Here is a 25,088-nt window from a genome sequence, read left to right on the forward strand (position 1 = left end):
GACAAATATTCTAGTGGTGGTAAATTGTTTGGGGCTTGCATAATGTTAAAAGATTTCACTAGTCCAAAAGGAAAACAAACCAGCTGATTTCCCAGCATTTGATATGTTTAAAACAACTCAGACTCACTTTCACATTCAGTAATATTTTCTCTTCCTTCCTCCCTCCCTCCCTTCTTCCCTCCCTCCCTCCCCTCCCCTCTCTCTCCTTCCTCCCTCTCTCTCTTTTCACCCTCCTCCCTCATGGTTCCCTCTAACTCTACCTTTTTATTTCTTTCCATCTTTATGCTTTCACAGTATAGAGAAACAGTTTTTAAATACATTCATGTTCTACTCTGAATTGCACAATCTCCTGCTACCTTTGTGTAGCTCAGTGGGGTAGGCAACTCACAAAAACACACACTAACAGACCAAAACAGGACAGAAAGGTGACAGGGAGTGACTTCAGAATAAGCCCTCTTCAGTAAATGCATCACCTTAGATTCCTAAACATCCACAAAGACTCTGGAGTTAAACTGCACCATTTATCAGTCTCTAGTTGACAAATCTCCTGAGGCCTTCCCATCAGCATATCCCTCACTCCTATCAAGCAGTTGAGTTGTTTCTTCCTGTTCGGTGTTTTTACTTTCTTTTTATAAAGTTTTTTTTTTAATTATTAAGAGAATTTCCATTCACTTTACATACCAACCACAGATTCTCCTCTCCTCCTTCCCAACCCACCCTGCCTTCCCACCTCCTCCAAGGCAAGGTCTCCCATGGGGAGTCAGCAGAGCCTGGTACATTCATATGAGGCAGGTCCAAGCCCCTCCTCCCCGCACCAAGGCTGGGCAAAATGTCCCAAAATAGACACTAGGCTCCAAAAAGCTGGCTCATGCATCAAGGATGGATCCCACTGCCTGCACCCCCCCCCCCCAATAGTTCAAGCTAAAGAACTGTCTTACCTATCCAGAGGGCCTAGTCCAGTACCATGGGGGCTCCTCAGATATTGGTCTGACCATGATACTCTCGCACAGCTTTATTCTCTTTCCACCTCCCACCATCTCCTTCCTTTCTCCATCCTACTTCCATGACATGTGTATCATATACATGTAATTAATACTAAATATGTGAGGGGAAACAGGAGATATTGTCTTATTTCATTTAACACAATGAGCTACAGTTCCATCCATTTTCCTAAAACCCTGCTCTGTGTATGTCCCATCTCCTTTACCATTCACCTGTTGGAGAACATCTTAGCTGCTTCCATAACTTGACTGCTGTGACTAGTACCTCTATAAACATGGATATGCAAAAGTGCTTTCATGGTATGCTACTTAGAATCCTTCAGGTATATTATTATTTACAGTAAATGTAGGAGTAAGAAATGAATGCAATGAAAGGAAGAGAAAAAGAGAAAAAAATTAGATGGAAATTAAAATTTTTTTAAAAGGAAAAGAAGACAAATGTTCTGAAGGGGAAAAGAGCAAGAGATGAAAAGTGTGATGACTCAGTAATGAAAATGTTTGTACACAGAACCATATAACTGTAAGAAGTAGGATTAAAACAAAACCTTTCCAAAATTAAAGTCGAAACTCTACTAGTAGTACAGTAGCAAGTTGGGGACAAGGAACAAAATAAGGGGACAGAGTACTCTAGCGGTTTCAAACCATTTTGAAGACTCTTGTCTTTCCTTTGATTTAGACTGGAGTTGAGCCTGTGATGGCCACCTTCAGACAGCTCAGTGTGCTGTCTTTATCTTAATACTGTGTGTGTGTGTGTGTGTGTGTGTGTGTGTGTGTGTGTGTGTGTGTGTGTGTGTAGGTATGTTTTTTCTATGTATATAATTATGAACAAGAGATTTTTCTAGTCAAATTTTGCTTAGTGATTCCAAATTACTAAATTTACTTGTGACAAAAGTATTATTTGAGAATAAAATGGTATTAACTTTGCTAACATACTTTTGCATCTCACAAATGTGCATGTGGGAGCTATCTTTATTATTATTTTTTTAGTTCTCCAAAATCAAGCTCTAAGAAATGGGTTAAGTTTATAGAATTCAAATTGTATAAACTTGAGCAATGTCTCAGAGTACTTCCAGTCTTAGATGAGCAAACATCAGTAATTAAATCCACTGTGAGTTTAGTCTTCCAAGCAACTGAACCCAAAATACTATCAGATGAGACATTCTCATTCCTACACTCCTCAAACTGGCTCCCAAACATGGGATAAATGGTATTGCTTCAAATCTAGCCCCACCCCACCCCCAGCTACCGGAATCTTCTTAGCACTCTTTCAGCTGGAAAATTCTGAGAAACCTTGTGCAATCTATCTGTTAGCAAACACTGTCCTCAAATTCTGCAAGTTAGCAATAATTTAGTTGTATTGAGTGCTTTTACTTTCACTTTTCTTCTATATAAATGTCTTTGCTGAAGCACCTCTTACTTAGCTTCCTCAGCAGAAAGTATTTGCTAAAGCTCTGGACTACCCAGGAAATTAGAGAGGTAAAGTCCAGGTGCAGAAGGAATAAATCAGAGCATCCTGATTCAGGACCCAAGAAGCCAAGTGCTCTTAGCTTCCCCCTAAGCAGCTTTCTTCCCAAAGCAGGATTTCTGCTCTAGGTGAGTCAGGGGAGCAGGGTGGGAAGGCTTGCAGGACCCTACTGTTTACCTGTGCAATAGTCTCTCCACAGGAGGCTGCTGTGCTCTGGATGTGGGTCAGCAGTGCACTTAGAATCCCAGGTTTGCAGGGAGGAGGGAATGCATCCCTTCAGTGCCACTGTTAACCACTCTGCTCAATGGGCTCCAGCCAGTGCTATCCATAGAGAGCTGGGGACTGCAAGGTTCATCGTCCTTTACCTGGATGCATCTTAAATTATCTCTGCTGCCTAAAGATTCTCACACAAACTCACCCACATTGTTGCCTGTTTTTACACCTCTTAAAAAAACAAAGCCGATCAACTTGGAGCATGTAAAACCGACACTTGTTCCACTGATGACTCAGAAGATTATACAGTTTTTTGCAGACACTTTCCTGTGTCAATATTATTGATTTCCTCCCGTTTTATGGTGGCATAGAGTAGAAATAAAAACTATCAGGACTCGAGAGATGGCTCAGCAGTTAAGAGGACTTTCTGTTCCTTTAGAGGAACCTAGTTTGGGTTGTGACTGCAGCTCTGGATGATTTGACACTTCTTCTGGCCTTCGTAGGAAACCACAAAGGTGTGGTAAACACACACACACACACACACACACACACACACACACACACACACACGCACACACACACACACACGCACACACACACACAAAAAAAAAACAACTAGAAAGAATTATTAAATTATTATTATTTTTTAAAATCCAAACTATCAGCTTTTCAGCTTCCTGGGTCTATTGTTCAGAGGGAAAGGTTGTGATCCAGAAACATGACTGGTCTCTGCCCTCTTCCCTGTAAGAGACGGGAAGCAGGACCGAGGCAGGCCTGGGTTTATGTGGAACAAACCAGAAATGATAAATGCTGTTATGACCACAAACCACTCTTTGTCCTTTGCTTTCTTGAGAATAGTCCTTGTGACTATATGAGATGGAATTTCAAAGTAGTTTTGATTTGCATTTCTCTGATGGCTAAGGATGCTGAACACTTTCAAAATGATTTTTTGGTCTTTTGTACTTTTGAGAGTTGATTGTTCAGTTCCTTGACCCATTTATGGATTCATAGCTTTGTTTATGTTCTTTTTTATGTTTATTTTTTATCTTTCTTTATTTCTTGGGTATTATGTTCTGAGGTACAGCTGGCAAAGATGTTTCTCCCATCCTGTAGGCTGTGTGTTCACCCTGTTACTAGTTTCTATTGGTGTGCAGAAGCATTTTAGTTTTGTGTAATCTCATTTAGAATGTGTGGGGTCAATTCCCATGCTAGTGGGATTCTATTCAGAAATGTCCTGCCTTTTCTGAAGTGTTCCCTCAATGCTGTTTATTGAACAAATTCAACATTTCTAGATTTAAAGTTTAATTTTCTTTTTTTTTTATGTTGTGTATATGAGTGTGCATGTCTGGAAGCCGTGTGTGTGTGTGTGTGTGTGTGTGTGTGTGTGTGTGTGTGTGCGTGTGTGCGCGCACACGTGCGCGCGTGTATGTGCCTGAAGAAGCTAAGGAGGACTTTTGATGTCCTGGAGCTGGAGGTGCAGATGATTGTGAGTTGCCTGACATCAATGCAGTGAACTGAACTCCCAAACTCTGTAAGAGTAACAAGTATTCTTAACCCCTGGGCTGTTCATCCAGACCTTGTTTTTGTTTGTGTTTGTTTTTGTCCAGTCGTTCAATCTGTGTCTTTTAATCTGCAGATCAATGACCTTTGCATTTAAGGTCATAGTTAAGAAAGGGTTTTGCTATTATACATGATTTTCCTGGCTGCTCTGGTTCGTGGGTTGATTGACAGGCCTTTTCTCCTCCCAATAGCTTTGGGTGTTCCATGGTTTGCAGGGTTGGACATGATTAACTCCTTACCACTTGTCTTTTGCTAATCTGCTGCTTCCATGGAATGAATTCCTTCCTGTGTTCTCTTGTGTGAAACTGCTCTTCCTCCTCCTCTTCCTCTTCTCTTATTCCTCTGTGATAGAACTCCTTTAAGAATTTTCAGCTGTTCCAGCTTAGTTGCCATGAATTAGTGGAACTTGTGTTTGTCTTGAAATGGTCCTATTTTCCATCAACTTTAATAGAATTATTGATGACTTTTGGATGTCCATTATTTACTTTCAAGGCAGGAAACATGTTCATTTCATGCTTCCTTGGATTTGGGAGTTGCTTACAGATCTGCTGTCTTTCTGGTTTCTCTGTCTCTTGTACCAATTGAAGATTTCCCCTGGTTTGTGGCTTTTTTGTTTACACTTTAAAAATTTATGTGAATCTCTTGGTAACTTGTCTTTACTTAGGTTATATTAAGGGCAAAAGTTGACTTCAGCACCAACTGTGGCAGTTTGATGGTTGTTCCAATGTTCCTTATAGGAAAAGACGCTGTGTTCACTATGCTCTTGACTACAGGGAATTACGAGAGCAGTGCAGGACCCTTACAGGGAAGATGTAATGTATTTTAGTAGTGTAGACAGCAGTGAATGGGCTAATGAATTAGAGTAACTAGAGTAAGAATGGGTAAAAAGCAATGGGTTTCATAAATGAAAAGCAGAGAGAAATGTCTACATCACACATGAAAAGCAGAGAGAAAAATGTTCTCAATCACATTCTTAGAAAAAAAGGAGAAATACAAACCTTTTCCCAAGATATAAATTACAACACATACAAACGGGGCAGGGGCCAGAAGGTAATCAAGTTACAAAAAATTCCAAAGAAATGTATCTATTATCTTTTATATCTGTATATGTGAATATAAAATTTTAAAATGAAATAACAAATTATAGATTAAAAAGATATAAGCACAAATGAATAATGAAACAAAATGATAGGTAGTAGGTTCTCAGTCAAGGTTTCTGGTTGGAGTAGAGCCCATCCCCAGTGTTTTGCTTAGTCTGTCCATCAGGATCCTACACTAGGAAGTTCTGTATCAAACGTTCTGGGACCCATGTAGCTTCCTCTGCTATGACTTGGGTAGAGGATGCTGAAGACCTCTTAGCTCTGGACATCTTTACTACACTGGACTCTTTACTTCTGCTTCTAATTCCACTGTCTCTGTGGCTTGGAATCTGTTGCTCCAATCCAACCCACACCAGGTTCTAGATACTGTTTAGGATTCTAGGAACACCCTTACCAGACTTAATTTTCTTCCTCCACCCTGTGGCTAGGAGTCCATTGCTCTTAAGGGAATGTCACACCAGTTTCTAGGATTGACCAGCATTTTCCTGGGGCTGAAACACATCTCTTGCTGGGGGTCGATTTCTGAGGCAAAGGTCAGGCATGCTGCACCCCTTCTAGCTCCAGTGTTTCTCCCTTTTCATTCCAGACTCTCTTCAGGGCACAGCCCTACCAAGGAGGGCTGGGTGGGAGGTTCTGCTTCTCGGCTGCCACCACATGAAGGGAATTATTTATCCAATTGTTGGTAGTCCCTTGATTCCATGAACAACTACAGGAGACTGTTTGGCCAAAAGCCTTCTTTTGATCACTGAGGAGGGCAGATGCACTGGCTGGTTTTATGTGTCAACTTGACACAAGCTAGAGTCATCAGAAAGGAAGACGTCTCATTGAGAAAATGCCTCCATGAAATCAGGCTGTAAGACATCTTCTCAATTAGTGATCAGTGGAGGAGGGCCCAGACCATTGTGGATGCTGCCATCCCTTGGCTGGTGGTCTTGGGTTTTTTAAGAAAGCAGGCTGAGCAAGCCAAGGAAAGCAAGCCAATAAGCAGCAGCCCTCCATGGCCTCTGTATCAGCGCCTGCCTCCAAGATCCTTCCCTGTTTGAGTTCCTGTTTTTACCTCCTTCAGTGATGAAAGAAATGTAAGCCAAATAAACTCTTCCTCCTCAATCTGCTTTTTGGTCATGGTGTTTCACCACAGCAACAGAGACCCTAACTAAGACAGCAGAGTATCAATTCTGTGACCTTTCGCCAAATAAATAAGAATAATAAATACATCCCAAACCAAAATTGGACAGGCATGAGAAAAACAAAAAGTGAGGGGTATTCTACAAGATGACTGGCTTACAACCTTCTAAAATTCCCAAGCAATGATAATCAATAAAAGCCCTGAAGGTGAGAAGAAGCTAGTGAGACATCTGGGGATTAATGAGGGATGCTGGGATATTGAACATAATGTTCAATCATGCAGCAAGAAAAAAGACATTAATTGAAAGCTGATTTTTAAAAAGTGGGGGTCTATGGTATGCAGTTTCATTGAGGTATTATGAAAATGTTTAAATTCTGGTTTCTACCATTTTACTGTGATTACAGAAAACATCAGGACTTGGAAAGTCTTACATGAGAACTCTAAAACAGTTCAACTTTCCTGGATATCTATGGACTTCAAAAATCAAAGTAGCTTTAAATGGAAGCAGTTAACCTTTAGGACAGTCATAAACACCTTTAGGACATTTAAAAACACGCAAAGAACAAGTTCCAAATATAGAACATTTTGGTTCATGTTATGTTTAATAAGTTTTTGATATATATTAAAATATAATTATATCATTTTTCTCTTTCCCCTCCTCTCTTCTACAACTTCTCTAGTGAATCACCCCTTGATCTCTCTCAAATCCTTGTCCTCTTTTTCCTTAATTCTTGTTACACACACACACACACCTTCCTAAATCTATAAACACGATCTGCTTCATCTCTATAATGTTACTTGGATGTATATGATTTCAGGACTGACCACTTGGTGTTGGATAACCATCTGGGCAGTTCTTGCATGCAGAAGACTATTTATCCCAATTTCAGTGTTCCTTAGTTGCTTATAATACTTTGGTTAGGGTTTAGGCCCCATGAGATTTTCCCCTTTGATGTTAACTATTGGTGTCATACTTCTCTGGGTCTTGTTTAGGCAGCCAAGTTGTTGAGACTTGGTAGCTTCCCTGGGATTTCTAGGAGCCTTAATGTCACACTAGACTTTATGTTTTTCTGACTCTTAAGTCTTTTGCCACCTTTTCCCCCTTTTCCATGGTATTCCCTGAGCCTTAGGTGCAGGAATTATGTTACAGCTGTATCAGCTGGGGCTGAGTACCACATAATCATTTGTTCTCTGGGCTTTGATTGGATGTAGTTTTTTTTGTAATGATCTCCATCTGTTGCAAAGAAAAGTTTCATTGATGAGGAATGAGAGCTGCACTTATCTATGGTATAAGAATAAATATTTAAAATGCAGTTAAGAATTTTGCTGGGTTAGTAAGCGGCAGTAGTTGGATCTCCTCCAAGATCCATGACCTCACTACCCTCGGGTAGTTGGGTAGGTTCCCCAAAAATGTATGCATGCCACCATTGCACCCAAGGTTCATGTCATTGAGTTGAGTTCTTCTACCTGACACAGAACTTTTTCCTGTTTTATTATTTCTTGCAAACGTAAGAGTAAGGTGGAAATGGCTTCAGAAATCAACATGCCAGGCCCAGTGTGCCTCATCGAGAACTCTAATCTGCAGTTGGTGGCCAACCAGGAAGCACTGGATATCCTGTCTGCTATCAAGCAGCCTGTGGTGGTGGTAGCAATAGTGGGCTTCTACCGTACAGGAAAATCCTACCTGATGAACAAGCTGGCTGGAAAACAGAATGGTGAGTGCCACCAGCAAAGCTCTACTGAGTCCCCTCTGCCCACTCCCACTGTCAGCATCCAGCAAGCAGAGATGACAAGGAAAAGTCAGAGACATGGGTGATGTGGGATGGTTTGTGTCCATCAGAAGACTTTTTCTTCTCTGAATTAGTCTTCTCACTGGTTCCTCCCATACTCCCATTACTTTCTCATTTAAAGGTATAAGTGTGTTTTGATAGAAGAAATAATACATTCATAGAGAAACTCAACTTACTTATGCTGAATTATGAAATATTTATTAGAATGTTCATGTAGGAAGAGCAAGCATCCACTGATGTCTAAGGTAGAAATGAATGATTGCTCAGCATTGGATGTCTGCCCTCCCTTTTGCTGAGTTTGCAATTAAAACCAATTCTTGTAACTGGTTGTCCTCCTGTAAGTGGTAAATACGATAATTCCAATGAGATTTCATGAATCATGTGCTATTCATCTCCCCCATTTCATCCCCACTCTGCAGGCTTCTCTCTGGGCTCCACGGTGCAGTCTCACACCAAGGGGATCTGGATGTGGTGTGTGCCTCATCCCCAGAAGCCAGGACACACCCTAGTTCTGCTTGATACTGAGGGCCTGGAAGACATAGGGAAGGTACAACATCCTCTTTCAAATTCTATTCGTGGTGCATCAATAGTCCACCTGTATTCTTCACTTCCAATCTTTCATTTATGCTCCTGGCAAATCAAATTAGTATATCATTCTTCAACTCACCTGACATGGGAAGCAGGAGTAGACACTAAAGTCAACTGATTAGTAGCCAGTCAGCCTTCATAATAATAACTGACAATGTTTTTGGCCATTTTTCTTTTACATCATCACACAATGCTTTGGTGAGACTCTCAATGGTATCTCTAAATTTGACTGTACATTTTCTGAACATGCCTGGTTCTCAGGTGTGAGCCTGTGGAGTGTTAAGAATTGTAACTTCTACACAACATTATTAATGGGAGAAAAACAAAATTTAGGTAGTGCTCTATTTCTGTGAACAGAAACTATGACCAGGACAAGTATTATTATTTAAAAAAAAAAGACATTTAACTATGGGCTTGCTTACGGTCTCAGAGGCTTAGTCTATTATCATCATGGCACCAGAAATGGCAGGCATGGTGCTGGAATAGTAGCTGAGAGCTACATCCTGACATCCTGATCCATAGGCAGCAGGAAGAGAGAGAGAGAGAGAGAGAGAGAGAGAGAGAGAGAGAGAGAGAGAGAGAGAGAGAGAGAGAGACTAGTCCTGTATTAGGTTTTTGAAACCTAAAATCCTACCCACTGTGACACAATAAGGTCACATCTTTTAATCCTTCTAATTCTTTCAAACTTTTCCATTCTATCCTTGGTGACTAAGCATTTAAATATATGAGCCTATGGAGTCCATTCTCTTAAAAACCACAATTTGCAATAACATCATTTTTCATGGAGTATCACGTTACTACTCTTCCCAGTCTGAGAGACACAAAACTCAATTAAAGGACATTATTTTTCTAGTGCTAAAATGTTCTTGTGGTGCTTTGAAAGAAAATGTCCCCCCCCTAAAGGGAGTGGCACTATTAGGAAGTGTGACTTTTGGATAAGGTGTGGCCTTCTGTGAGGAAATGTATCATTGTGGAGGCAGGCTTTGAGGTCTGATATATGCTCAAGCCACATCCAGTGTCAGAGACCACTTCCTGTTGCTAGCATAAGATGTAGAACTCTCAGCTACCTCTCCAGCACCAGATCTGCCTGCATGCCACCATGTCCCACCATGATAATAATGGGCTGAATCTCTGAACTGTAAGTCACCCAATTAAGTGCTTTCCTTTATAAAAGTTGTTGTGGTTGTGGTGTCTCTTCACACAATAGAAACCATATCTAAGATAGTCCCTTACCATAACATATTCTGTGAGTGAAACCCAGCATGCCACTTTAAATTTTAGGAACTGATCAACATTATGACCTTTAAGTTTGAATGTCTTTCATGCTCTCATATACATGAGTGTACATCATCTTATTTAAATTACAGAGCATGAATTGAACATTCATAAAATCATTGTACAGGTACAGAATTATTATGTGATAGAAATGAATTACTTTTGATACCATAGCTAATAGGAGGCAGACAAAGGCTCATCTTTGGCTACTTGAGAGGATGGATGGTCTCTTAGTCACTCTTCTTCACTCACTGACCTGCAGGGAGACAACCAGAATGACTGCTGGATCTTTGCCTTGGCAATCCTCCTCAGCAGCACCTTCATCTACAACAGCATGGGAACCATCAACCAGCAGGCCATGGACCAGCTGCAGTATCCTTTCTGTGTGTCTAGAACAGTAATAAATCAAGGAAGAGTAGCTTCTTATTTCCTCAGGTAGACTGGCAGGTAAGGACTGAGGGATTTAGATAATCCTTTTCTTTTTACCATCTGGGTTTACTTCAGTCTCCACTACAAGTTCAAGCTTTCTTGGTCCATATGTCCTTAAAAACAGCCACATACTGCTCAGAAAATCCATGTCTGGATTAATATCCTATGTATGTTCAGATCCTCAACATCAGTTAAAACTTCTGTCCCTGGAAATCACCATTCCTGTCAGCACCTCTAAGTATTTCCATTTAACTACCCAGCTATGTTCTGCAGATACTGTCTCCTGCAAATCTCACAGTTATTCTGAGATGTTGTTTATTTGTTTGTTTGTTTTATTTAGCTCACACTTTGCATGTTATGGAACTCTAGAAGAGACAGGCATGCTTCTTTCTCCTATTTAGGCTCTGTAGCACTTTCTCTTTCTTACATCAATAAAAGAAGAGCAGAGTCTCTGAAGTACAGACACTCAGAGCATGGCACATTATGTCCATTCTTTTCTTTCAACCCTATATTCACCACAACATTTTTTGGTAAAAAATTTAAAACTCTATTAACTTTCTAAAGACTAGAAGCCAGAAGACACTCATGTACATGTGGTATCCCTGTCCACTCACCTTCTTCCACTGTTTCCATCCTTACGACCTCATCTATGTCGTCATCACCTCTTGCTCCATTTCCATGGCCTTAACGTCAAATATTGAGCTCAGTTAACTACTTCATCCAGTAGGCAATTGTAGTATTTGTTCTCAGCAGATGCCATAAACTGAGCTCTTCCTCCTTTCTGCATGACTTGGATCTTAGATGTAGAGTTTCTAAGTTTTCTAGTGTTCTACCTACCATACCAGCCAAATTTTTGGTTTATGTTCTCTTTTTCTTGTGACCTCTAAGTGTACAACTCACTAGTTACTGTGCCTCTGCTATCCTTGTGTTACTTTGTGTCTCTAGGTGCTGCCATTTAGACTCAAGGCCTATGAAGCACCTGTGTGACAGTTGCCATCAAGTTTATAGTTATGATGACATTCAGTCTTTTGCATTTAGCTGCCTTCATGTAGATATCTAAGAGACGATTCAAATTCACAATTTTCAAAATCTCTCCTTCCTCCATGTTTCTTATTACATTATTTTTCCATCATTTGCAGAATTTCTCTGATTTAAAACATAGAAATCATTTGATACAACCACTTTCTCAAACACTAGAAATCATTATTCTACGAAAGTTCTCGGTTCTACCAGCAAACCTATTTCCCTAGACTGACATACTCTCTAAACAGCTTCCACAAAAACTCCAGTGTAAGATGTTCTTGTCTGTTGTCTTGGACATGTCAACTGCCATATTATTCTTTGCTTATACTTTTGATTCCCAGGTACGTTCCCTGCCAGTGTTTTCTTGAGAAATGATGCTGTATCATATCTTCTCTACATAAAGTCTACCAGTGCCTTCCATTTAGTGCAAATCAAACTGAAGACTTGGGTCTGTCTAACTTAAATATCCTACACGTCTGTCTTTTGGAACTTTTGCCCCTCTACACTGGCAATCATGATTTATATTCACCATATGATCATGTTTTTCTGTTTAAGGGTTTACAAGTGATGTGACCTCTGTTTGTAATGTTCTTTCACTAGACTTCCCATGGTTGGATATGTTGATTCATTTGGATTCCTTATAACCTAGGATCTCAGAAAGCACAAGTAGACCTTTGAAGAACTCCATGAGCAAGCTCCCCATGCACTGATTCACTATTTCTTGTGCCTGTCTTTTTCAGTTAGACACAAACTCTGTGTGTTGGCATTCTCTCACTTATTTTAAAATTTTGTCCCCAGGATCGTGCTTGTTCCATAGAAGACATTAAATAGATATTTGTGACTGAATAAATTCTGAAAATGAATAAGCTAACAAATAAATATGTTAGGGAGTAGTGGTGGAATCTACATCATAAAATCAGTATAAAATTAATATTTTCTTTGTAGTTTTCTTAACTTAGCATGACAGCTATGTGACAGAGCTGACTGATCTAATCAAATCAAAGTCTTCACCTGAGCAGAGTGGCATAGATGACTCAGCTAACTTTGTAGGCTTCTTTCCAATCTTTGTGTGGACCCTGAGGGATTTTTCTCTGGAGCTGAAAGTTAATGGAAAACCTATCACTCCTGATGAGTACCTGGAGAGTGCACTCTTGCTGAAAGCAGGTGAATGGGCTCAAGAGAAGTTTGAGATATAATGATATCAATAGCATAAAGGTCACTTCTGTGTTCCTGGTAAAGTTCTTGATGCCATAATTGTGCTATCCTCACTGCTGTTATGGGAAATGAAAACACAGCTGGCTTAATTTGAACTGTATCATCCACAGCTTCGTAGAGAAAGGGCGTTTTCTTTCCCATTCCTTTAATTTTTTATTGCTCATTCCACATTGTGATTTTCCCCTTGCTTTGGGAAAGTTATAATATTGGAAGGGTCATGTGTTTTAAATAATTTATTTGAAATTTACTGCATCTAATTTATCCTTCCTTAAGGAACTGATGAGAAAACTAAAAGATTTAATGAGCCTCGGCTATGCATCAGGAAGTTCTTCCCACAGAGGAAGTGCTTTGTGTTCGACAGGCCTGCTCCAACGAAGCAACTTTCTAAACTAGAAACAGTTGCAGAAGAAGAGCTGAGTGAAGACTTTGTAGAACAAGTTGCAAAATTCACCTCATACATCTTCAGCTCTTCTGGTGTCAAGACTCTGTCTGGTGGCATCAAGGTCAATGGACCACGTAAGTCATCCCCTCTATTTCCCACCTGGTCTTCTGTTCTGCTCATTGTAGGATACTGAGGGAATCACTTTTAACCAGACCAAACACCATTAGCTGATGTTGTTGAAAATGTAGTTCATGTATCATGTGATGGAACTTACTTGGGAACTAAATCTAGTTCTCACAATCTCATATATGCAATAGCAAGGCTGGGAGGGGTCACTGGAATCTAATGAAGCCCTAGAAACAATTTCTCCTTGGTCATGGTTTCCTACTAATGAACAAGTTACCTGAAATTCACAAAAAAACCCAACATATAGAACAAATATAATAGAGTAAGGCCTAAGACAGGACACAACTTTTCAACTTCAGGAAAGTAAGAGTTATGTGACTGAAAGAAGAGAATACATGATAGTGTCTCTCATTGGAGAAGTGTGGAACCATAGCCAGAATGGAGCAGTGATGTCCTGATAGAACAGAAACATGACTTAAGGAATTAAGAGTTGGTTCCAAGCTTTGTAGGAAGGTCTCTAATTTATATACATATAACTCTAAATATTTTATGTGTAATACTTTGCAGTTCTAAAAGGGACAGATTCAGAAGATGAACTCTCTGTTTAATGGAGTAGAATTAAATGGTCATTGGGTTAGGTTAAAATTATGGAAGTAGAAATTATCAGAGTGAGATGGAAGCTAATGTATTTTGATGTCAAATCCAAAAAAATTCATTATAGTGAAATATGACAATGTGATAGGACTAAGAAGGACCTGTAGCTGAATGTTTTCCTATGTCATGGTTGGTTGGCGGTTGGAACAAATCTCTCCCACTTGCTTCCCCTAAGTAAACACATAGAGGCTTATGTTAATTACAAACTATATGGCCTATTGGCTCAGGCTTCTCACTTACTAGCTCTTAAACTCAGCCCATTTCTGTTCATCTATATGTCATCATGTTTTCCATGGCTTTACCTGTGTGCCATTACATGCTGCTCCCTGGTCGGCGGGCTGCTGTCTCCTATGTGAAGCAGGAACCAAAAGGACCATCTCGTCTTGCAAAGTTCAATAGTCACCTTACTATGGGTCCTGCATGTCCAGTTTATATAGCATTTTGTCAAGCAGTCTAGGCAAGAATAGTTTCTTGCCCAAATGGCTATTTTTGTCAAGAAGAAGATAAACTCCATATGGAGTGCCTTTGATGCCCATCTTCCTCTTTGAAGTAAATTGGTGCTGCCAGGAGCAGATGTGTCTCATTGTCCAGGAAAGTCTAAGTTTTTAAAACAATTTAAATGCCATATTCTGTAGGTCTTTGAAGTGTTTGAAGACTACCTACCTGATTGAAATATATCTATGTATACCTAGAAAACTTAAGTGACATGACTATCATAGAAGACTAATTATTAATCTGTATTTCTTAATTATTCATTACAATTTAAATGAGTTATATAAACATAATACCTTAAATGAGAGTAGAAATATATATACAGTATAACAAAATTAACTTTAAATTTGTAATAAACTAAAATCTATAGCATTGTAAAACATTTTAAGCAAGTTGTTACTCTTTATCCTATCTATGATGTCCCCTTTTTTCTTTAGAAAGAGATTGCATTTATAATCAATCTCCTTTAAATAAAAATAAACATTCATAAACAATATTTTGAGAATTTGAGTGTACCTTCTCATACTATTTCCTGCTGGATGGAGGTGCTGACAATCTTATGGGGATCCTGAGAAAATTAAGAATTATGGTATGTCCTGACTGGAATAGTCTGTGACACTGTGTTCTCTGAGCCAGTTGCCTTGAAGCTGTTCTGGATGTTGGATCATCTGGCGACCTCTCAGGGGGTCTTCCTTGATCAAACCATATTAGCCTGGAAACAATTCATATGTTCTCATTTTCTGTGGAAACAAAAGCAGAACCTCTTTTCCAAAGCAACGTAACCTTAGACATAGATTTTGAAATCAAGATATCTTTTTTTTTTATTTATTTTAATTTATTTTGCAATACAATTCAGTTCTACATATCAGCCACGGATTCACTTGTTCTCCCCCCTCCCGTCCCCCTCACCTTCCCCCCAACACCCCCCCATTCCCATCTCCTCCAGGGCATAGCCTTCCCCACAGACTGAGGTCAACCTGGTAGACTCAGTCCAGGTAGTCTAGTCCCCTCTTCCCAGGCTGAGCCAAACAATCCTGCATAGGCCCCAGGTTTCAAACAGCCAACTCATGCAATGAGCACAAGATCTGGTCCCACTGCCTGGATACCTCCCAAACAGATCAAGCCAATCAACTGTCTCACCCATTCGGAGGGCCTGATCCAGTGGGGACCCCTCAGCCATTGGTTCATAGTTCATGTGTTTCCACTCATTTGGCTATTTGTCCCTGTGCTTTATCCAACCTTGGTCTCAACAATTCTCACTCATATAAACCCTCCTCATTCTCGCTAATTGGACTCCCAGAGATCCACCCGGGGCCTAGTCATGGATCTCTGCATCCAGATCCCTCAGTAGTTGGATGAGGTTTCTAGCACAACAATTAGGGTGTTTGGCCATCTCCCAGCTGGATCAACAACAGAGAGGGAGAACAAGGAATAGGAGACCATGGTAAATGAAGACCACATGAGAATAGGAAGAAGCAAAGTGCTAGAGAGGCCCACAGAAATCCACAAAGATACCCACACAACAGACTGCTGGCAATGGTCGAGAGACAGCCCAAACTGACCTACTCTGGTGATGGGATGGCCAAACACCCTAATTGTTGTGTTAAAAATCAAGATATCTTTTAAATATACATATTGATTTAACTCAACAGCAGCAGAAACCTCTTCTTTTTTTTAAGTAGCAAAAACTATATCCACCACACACCATGTTGCGCGGCTTACAGAAACCTCTGTGTAACTCGGCGGGAATCTGCCATGCTATAGTTCCAGCCTGCATGCCACAAACCCACCACAGCCAGGGGACACATCATTGTACCTAGGCCCACTATGAGTGACATGAAGTAGAAAGCTGTTTTTGTTTTTGGCTCAGTGATTGTGTGTTTAGAAACCCTTTTTAAAACTCTTTTAGGCCTTATGGAAATTCTAGAGCCCCAAGTTGGTATGCCAAATGATATAAGCCTCGGTGTGTTTATTTGGATCCGAGCAGCTGCAGGACTGATGGGTGAGAGGATTTGTCCTGACTGTGGGTCAGGCGGGACACAGGAAAACTTTCACCTACAAGGACCTATTAATATATCACCTGAGATTGAAGCTCAGCACTTCTTTCATGTTGTATTATTTCTTGAGATGGTAATATCAGGAGAAAGAATTGGGTTTTGAAATGGGTGAAGTTGTTTGTTTTTTAATAATTCAATGTGGACTTTTCCCTGATATTTACAATAAGGAACACCACATAGTCATGCAGCTCTCTGACAAAGAATATAGGTCAGAGAGTAGAATGGCTTACTAACATTCACAAAGTTCTTGATTTGATTCTAATAGCACAAGAACTAGTATGACTGTGAAAACCTATGATCTTAATTTTGCAGGGTTAGAGGCAGGATGATCAGAAATAGAAATGCAAGCTCATCATTGGCTACGTATTAATGTTAAGAGAAGTCTGAGAAACTTCAGATTATTTTAATAAACAAACAAAAAAGTAAATGGACACACACACATATCCAACATGTAAATGGAGATGTAAGAGAAAGAATAAAATCCACAATTCATCCCAACTATAGAAACAACAACAAAAAAGTGCAGGATGGATGCATAGAGAACTCTTAGGTAGGAAGGACCTAAAACTGCCCTGATTTGCCTGAGAACTGCTTCTTGGGATGTGTTGCATTCAGACCTACATACATCAAAGATTTTGGGAAACCTAGATGTCTTGGTTATTCTGTAGCTTTTGTGAAAAAACGTCTGAATAGACCCATTTACATAGTATAGAAAAAGGACTAGTAACATGCACCACTAAAAAGGGAGGAAGGAAGGAAGGAAGGAAGGAAGGAAGGAAGGAAGGAAGGAAGGAAGGAAGAAAGGAAGGAAGGAAGGACAGAGGAAGGAAGGAAGGAAGGAAGGAAGAAATGAAGGAACGAAGGAGCAAAGGGAAGGAGGAGGGAAGGGAGGGAGGAAGGAAGGGCAACAAAAACACTCAACAACAACGAAAAAAAGAGGAGGAGAAAGTTTTCTCTTTGGTCATTTAATAAGAGAGAAAGAAAGATAATGAGAAGATTAGAAAAAGAAGAGTGATAAAATGAGTAGACATAGTGTCTCAGGCCATCCAAAAACTGCCCCGATTGAGTCAATACAAAGTCTGTCTCTGGGCAAGGTGGAGGTGGCACACACCTTTATTCCCAGCACTCGGGAGGCAGAGGCAGGTGAATCACTGTGAGTTTGAGGCCAGCCTGGTCTACATAGTCAGTTCTGAGACACCCAGAACTGTTTCACAGAGAAACCCTGCCTTGAAAAAACAACAACAAAACCCCCCAAAACAAAACAAAACAAAACAAACAACAACAAAACCCAAAGATTATCTCTGGGATAAATGTAGAAGCAGTAAAAATGGGTTTCAATCTCCTCTGGATCTAGAGGTTAATATGTTATTCCTTTAATGTTCTTTCTCAGAAAATTCTGAAAACTGAGTTGAAAACTATGTGCTCTGTCCAGCAATTAACAGCATTTTTAAAATTCCTTCATGTAGGTCTACAGAGCCTAGTGCTGACCTATGTCAATGCAATCAGAAGTGGAGAACTACCCTGCATGGAGAATGCTGTTCTAGCTTTGGCCAAGACAGAGAACTCAGCTGCAGTGCAAAAGGCCATTGAGCACTATGAAGAACAGATGAACCAGAAGGTCCAACTGCCTACAGAAACTCTCCAGGAGCTGCTGGAGCTGCACAGGCCCATTGAGAGAGAAGCCATTGAAGTCTTCATGAAGAATTCTTTCAAGGATGTAGACCAAAAGTTCCAGAGGGAATTAGGGGTAAGTGTGGTACCCAAAATCATAAGATAAAGAAAAGCATGGGCCTTTTCTGGTATGAGCATTGTCCTTAGTCTCTAAGACAGTGACATCCAGAGATGTGCACAGGTTTGCAATGGTTATTGAAATATTAGATTCTGCTGGAAATTGAGAAAAAAAGATAGCATTATAGTTAACCACATTTTCCACAAAACTGTATTCTCTTTATTATAAAAATATTTATTATAAAAAAATCAGTGATGCTTCTCCCTGATTAGTAAGCCCAGATTTTACTAATGATAGTCAGTAATGATACTTGAGGTCAAGAGTTCTAGTGAAACTAGATAGTGAATGTCAGTAGGAAATAGGCATAATCATACCTAAATTACTTTCAGGAAGTAACACATGCAGATATTCAATTCCATTGTGCTTTCTAAATGTTGAAATGCCCATCATTAACATCTTCATCTTTCTTTAACATCACAGTGACAAAAACCATACAAAGTGTTACAATATCAAAAAGTATTTTATTCTTTTACTGAGTACTTCTAGTAAAGTCTCTGGTCTTAGTACTCTGTGTTACCTCATAATGTGACTAAAACCTCTGAAACTGGTCTTGCTCATCCTGTTTCAGAGACAAAGAATCATTGGCCCACGACTGTTAAGTTCACAAAACAACAGAGTGGTGGGTTCAGGAAGTCCATATGAGCCTGATTTGAGCTATCCCTAAATTTAGAGACTTGACAAGACAAAGGTTTCCTTTGCAGTAGTATTTGTGCTTTGATAATTACTTCCTAAATCAGGAAGGGGGGCAGCAGGAGGGGAACCGGGAGATGGCTTCAGGAAATTACCAACTAAAGGGCCAGTTTCTGCAGGGACACCATGAGGTGAAGAGCATGGCCCCATTTAGACATTCTCCAGTACTCTTCTGTGTTAACTTCCTCCTCTCAAGCATCTGTGTGATTTTTTCCTTTCCCAGGACAAGCTGGACGCGAAGCTAGATGCCTTTGTTAAGAAGAACATGGACGTGTCATCAGCTCGTTGCTCAGATTTGCTGGAGGGGATCTTTGGTCCTCTGGAAGAAGAAGTAAAGCAGGGGACATTTTCTAAACCAAGAGGTTACTACCTCTTTCTTCAAAAGAAACAAGAGCTGGAGAAAAAGTATATCCAGGCTCCTGGGAAAGGGCTCCAGGTAAACTGAGGTGCCATTTGGGGGGGTCTTGGTGTGGAATCTCTTATGGTGATATTTTATCTGTATCTCCCAATAAAATTTATCTGAGGATCAGAGGAAGAAGCCAGCAACTATATTAAACATAGAAGTCAGGTAATGGTATCACCATTCAGGAGGCAGGGATCTGTCTGGATCTCTGTGAATTCAAGGCCACACTGGGAACAGAGCCAGGTGTGGTGGCACATGCCTTAAATTCCAACACTAGCTAACCATAAAGGTTTGGAGGTCTGTACAGACAGACAGGAAGTGACAGAGCTGGGCAGGAAGCAGAAGTGATGTAGCTGGACAGAGAAAGCAAATGACATAGCAAAACAGAAAGGCATATAAGCATGGGTATACAGGCAGTAGGTCTCTTTGGAGACTGAGGTGTCAGTGAGGTGAGGTTAACTTGTGGTTTTTCCTATTCCTCTGATCTCTTGGGTTTTCATCTCTATATCTGGCTCTGTGTTTTTATTTAATAAGACCTTTTAAGATTTGTGTTACAATCTGTCAAATGCTAGTGAGAACAAGGACAATGCAACTGTGTTTTTGGATAGTGTCCTTGTCTTTGATTCATCCAGGTAGAGAGCCAATCATGATACCAACAGCAACTTCTTTGGGAGTACAACTGGACCTCTCAGAAATGCTGTAGAATTTATTCATTCCCTCATTTATCTATCTAATCATCCAACAGTGATTTATTTATCCCCATGTTTCCAGTACTTCTCAGGGTGCTAGTGTTACTGTAATTTAAGGAATAAAGAAACCAAATCAACAGTAGCTAGTAAGTTCTCGCTCACAACCCCCAGGTAATGTTAGTTCACAGACTAGTAATAAGGGTAATAATAGTGGACACATAGATTGTCCTCATTGTTTTCTAGAAGTTAATTCACTGAGTTCTGACACCAATTCTACTAAGTATTTATTATTACTATCTCATAAAAAGAAAAGGGAATTGTGGCAGAGAGAAGTTAAGACCTCACTCAAGATCATAGAGTCAATGAGTATTACAGCCTGAATGAAAATCCAGGTTACACAGTCTTTGCCTGTAACAGCTCTAAACTGCCCTACTTAGGCAATAGAGGACAAGGGTAGATTTAGACACATATTATTTTCAAACATTGATGAATTTACAAAGGCTAAATATTTCTTCCCTTTTGTATGCAAGAAGTAAGGAAAAAAGAACCCAGGTACAAAGAATAATATATACAAAACAGTATATTTTACCCATGATATCAGACAAGGAAGTGGAGCTGAGTCTTCAAAGAAGTTAGACAGAGAGACAAATGACTATGAAGGAAATGGAAATATCAGAAACCAGAAAGTTTACATAAGAATAAATTGATGCTTTTTAATAGTTGTGTATAGTCACTGGCAAAAAAAAAAAAAATTATCAAGACATAAAGTGACAGGCCAGAGGTCAGATAAGTCAGTGGGTGTCTTGGAGGACACTCAAAAAGACCTGATGTTTATTTGGATAAATGAGAAAGTCAGTAGGAGATTTTAAGCATCAGTGTCTTAGGTACTATTCTATTGATGTGAAGAGACACCATGACCAAGGCAAGTCTTAAGGAAACATTTAATTTGGGGCTTGTTTACAACTTCGGAGGGTTAGTCCATTATCATCATGGTGAGGAGTACAGTGACACACAGGCAGGTGTGGTGCTGGAAAAGTAGTGAGATCTTTATTTATATTCTGAGCTGCAGGGGACAGCCAAGAGAGAGAGATACTGGGCCTGGCATGGGCTTTTCAAACCTCAAAGGCAGCTCCCAGTGACACACTCCCTCCATCAAGGACACATCAACTCCAACAAAGCCAGACTTCCTAATCCTCATCAAGTAGTTTCATTCTCATGTGACTAAGCATCAAAACACACGAGTCCATGGGGGTCATTCTCATTCAATCACAACAATGCTCCTTCTGGAACTACTCTGACAATATTCTGGATGCTCTGAGAATGATCTGTAGCCATCTTTCTGGTAGGAGGGAAGGTCTCAGGCTAGCAGGTTTGAATGGAGCAGAGGACAAGTAAAAGTTCCTGGTTAACACTTCAGGGAAGGCCCCATGCCAGGAAGTACATGGCTAACACACAACAAACTCAATGGTATCATTGTAAAGTTTTTTTCTCATATGGCTTTGTTTGGGCATTTTTTTTTTGTCTTATTGGTCTTTTGCTTATATGTTATGATTTCCCCTTTTGTATTTTAGTGGGTTTTGTTTTGTGTGTGTCGGTTTCTTGGTTTTCTTTTTCTTCTTTCTTTTTTTTTTGGATTGCTTTTTGTTTAGTTGTTGGTTTTATAAAGAGGGAGAGAAAAAAGAGACATGGAGTTGGGTGGGTAAGGAGGTGGAGAGAATCTGGGGGGAGTTGGGGGATGAAAAGGTGTGATCAGAACATGTTGTATGACAAATTTTTTTTCTGTTGAACAAAGATTACATTTTGAAGCCCAAATCAACATTATTAACTGATGGTAAGATATTGAATAAATAGTTTGAGGGGAAGAAGACATCAAAGATACAGCTAAATGAATGGAGTCACCTGTTATTAAAGATTGAACAATCAGAAATGATCGAGTCTGAGGGGACCTCAGGTTGATTTTAAAACCTTAAACTTGAAATACTTTTTGAATCACAAAGTATTTGTTCAGAGCTGATAGCATTATTTTGAATTAAGAGATGCAAGGCATGATTTGTCTTTAACTCACACTCTTATTTTCTCATTCTAATTTCTTTTGTCATCCAGGCTGAAGAGATGCTGAAAAAGTACTTTGAGTCCAAGGAGGATGTGGCTGAAACACTTCTAAAAACAGATCAGTCACTCACAGAAAAGGAAAAGGAGATAGAAGGTGAGGGCTGCTGAGAAGACTCCAGATGTTGGAAATTATTGCCATGTGCTGCAATATTGGTCCATATAAGGTTATCATGACAGAGAATGACAAATGTCAGTCTCAGCTTCATGGTGGCTGTTTTCAAACCAGTAGATGTGGCCATCTCCCTCCTTGTTGACTGATTAATAGAGCAAAGATTCCACAGGAAAGTTTTGTCAATGACAGGATAATTTTCCCAAGGCGGTAAAAGACAAAAGCAGCTAATATATTTCACTTGATGTGTTCTTTGCATTTTCTTTTGTCAGCGGAACGTATAAAGGCTGAAGCTGCAGAGGCTGCAAACAGAGAATTGAAGGAAATGCAAAAGAAGCTTGAGCTGATGATGGAAGAGAAGGAAAGGAGTTACCAGGAGCATGTGAAACAGCTGACTGAGAAGATGGAGAAGGAACGGGAGGTGATGAGGGCAGAACAAGAAAGAATCATATCCCTTAAACTTAAGGTACCTGGCTGCACCAGTTTAATTTTCCGTTTCTGCAGTCCAGTCAACAATGTATATCAGGAACCTGAGGCCTGGTCTCACAAGGCCAAGGTTTGACTGGATTGTGACTGGAGATTCTGTTCTTCCCTCCCTAAATTACAAGGGTAATAACACAAAATCCTCCCAAGTGGAGTGAGTCAATCACATTCTCTATTATATTTCCATCCCCTCACTGCTTTTTCTCAGATCCACTTCTGGTTCTGTAAGGCTGCCTGTTGCTGGATGAAATCCTTTATCAGGGTATCTCTATTAAACAGTAGTTTTGAATCACAGATTCTCTTAATGTGTTTGTAGGATTTCTGTGACCAAATCTTCAACTAACCTGTCAAGGACTATTTTTTTTCTCATGTGCTACACAGAGAAGTTGTACTTTCTACATGTAAAATGACTTTTTTTTTTTGCATCAGATTGTAAGATATAATATCCAACTCCCATCTTTTCTACTGAGTGGGACCTATAGAAAATTTGTTCCCACTATACCTAGCATGACCTTATCTCTGGAAGCATCCTAAAGAGTAGAGACAGTCCCAAACCTTCAAGAAAAATGGGTAAATGCTCACATGGCCAGAACATCTGTTTTCTGAGAATCCCTCCACATCTGTACCTAGGCTCCAGGGTTGTTCATAGAATGGTGTGTGAGCACTGAGTACCCCAGTTGCTTCAACATATTTGTCTCCTGTCTTGGACACTAAAATTTTGGATATGTCCTAAATTCCTTGATTGAATGCTTGCCCTAATTCTGACTCAGGTAGTAACCTTCATTTGGTTCTTTGCCCATTTTTATCAGTTTTTAGATGTGTTTGAGAGTGCACACCACACAGATCAGAGATGAGGCGAGAAAGAAGGGGGAAGTTGGTGTTGATTTTGTAGAAAATTGTGTTTTACCTGAGTCAAAGGATCCAAGAATTGGACCTGAGAGTTGTGGGCCACTGGTGTTCGAGGAATTGTTAGACAACATTTCTAAAACTGGAGAAAGCACAGAAATTTAATGCCATATGTAGGAGATGGGGAGGAAATAAGGATGATAAAGAAGGAAATGATTTTGAGACAAATTATCAAAATTCCCCCAGGGTTTAATGTAACTACCAAAGTAGAGCTTGTGAGACACTCTGAGGAACATGGGAAGCTGTCTGAGTTAACAGTCTCCATCTCCATTTCAGGAGCAGGAACGGCTTCTCAAGGAAGGATTTGAGAATGAGAGCAGGAAACTGCATCAAGAGATCGAGAAAATTAAGAACAGTGGGTCTTCATGCACCATACTCTAAAATTCAAACCAACTAAACCTCTATGACATAATTTGCAAGTCTCTGAGGATAATTGACTTGTACAAAAAACAGAAATACAGGTTAAGTGAAAACTGTGAATAAAAATGATCAGCCTATTGTAATTGTTTCAAATGTGTGCTGTACATTGTTCATGAAGTCACAGAATCCTCTCCTAAATTCAATAAGAAGGGAGTTAATTTGAAGACTATTAGCCGTCACAGTCTCCCAATGATGAGAGCATTGGTTCTGCATCTAAACATTCAGAATAAAAGCACCACACAAGGAAAATGTCGAAGTTGTGGGTCTCGCCACTCTCATGGAATATAGAAACACAAAAATACTTTCTGAGTAATTCTTTTGCTGGTGCTGGCATCAAACCCAGGGCTTTGGTAGACACAATTCTGATGAGACATTAACTTATAGAATAATGGCAGTGGTATAGTGTTTCCTCAACATACTTTTGAGTGCACACTGCTGTCATGTGGGCTTGTGGAAATGACTCAACACTTGTAGCTGGAAAATTAAGAATCGGTCCTATTGTCTGATTTGTGTTAGGTCAGATGGGAGGTTTTAAGTGCTGGTCAGTGGGTAGATCAGCACGAGGGTTAATTAGATGTCCCCCAAACTTCAAACCACCATTTCAGATGCTGTTCACAGCCCAGTGTCACTTTTCAATGCCATGGCCATTCCCAGACTGTGGACACAGTCCAGAGGCTCACAGACATCTCAGAGGTTTAGAGCTGGCAGTGGCTTGCCCAGGCCTCTGAGATGTTGTTTACACTCAGGGTTTAGAAAAGGACTCTGACTCACTTATCTCTAAGGAAACATGCTCCAAAGAAGACTGGAGAACCTGCCCCAGAGCTTAGGAACACACATGCTGTGCAGACACTGGAAACCCCTCAGCTTAGATACAAGCCCAAAAATCTTTTGTGTTTACCCTTAAGTGCCACATGGTTGGCAAATACTCAAGTGGTGATAAATTGTTTGGGGCTTGCATAATGTTAACAGATTTTACTAGTCCAAAAGGAAA

At 40.0% G+C, this 25,088-nt stretch overlaps 1 protein-coding gene across 1 annotated transcript; it reads left to right on the forward strand.

Annotated features, from left to right (window-relative positions):
- The first annotated feature begins 7,990 nt into the window (after positions 1-7,990).
- LOC128105635 (guanylate-binding protein 1-like) lies at positions 7,991-24,058 on the forward strand. The gene is made up of 10 exons (XM_052730891.1): positions 7,991-8,180; positions 8,675-8,802; positions 10,381-10,490; positions 12,538-12,734; positions 13,059-13,301; positions 17,963-18,249; positions 19,205-19,411; positions 22,171-22,273; positions 22,561-22,754; positions 23,954-24,058. The coding sequence occupies exons 1-10, from the start codon at positions 7,991-7,993 to the stop codon at positions 24,056-24,058; spliced, it is 1,764 nt and encodes a 587-aa protein (XP_052586851.1).
- Positions 24,059-25,088: the final 1,030 nt, after the last annotated feature.

The sequence above is a fragment of the Peromyscus californicus genome, unplaced genomic scaffold (genome assembly GCF_007827085.1).
Source record: "Peromyscus californicus insignis strain IS unplaced genomic scaffold, ASM782708v3 Scaffold_9__1_contigs__length_137607984, whole genome shotgun sequence".
NCBI lineage: Eukaryota > Metazoa > Chordata > Mammalia > Rodentia > Cricetidae > Peromyscus > Peromyscus californicus.

Coding starts and splice junctions, on each gene's coding strand:
- LOC128105635 (XM_052730891.1), top strand. CDS start 7,991: ATGGCTTCAGAAATCAACATGCCAGGCCCAGTGTGCCTCATCGAGAAC. Junction 12,735..13,058: donor TGCACTCTTGCTGAAAGCAG/GTGAATGGGCTC, acceptor TCCTTCCTTAAG/GAACTGATGAGAAAACTAAA. Junction 18,250..19,204: donor AGAGGGAATTAGGGGTAAGT/GTGGTACCCAAA, acceptor TCCCAGGACAAG/CTGGACGCGAAGCTAGATGC.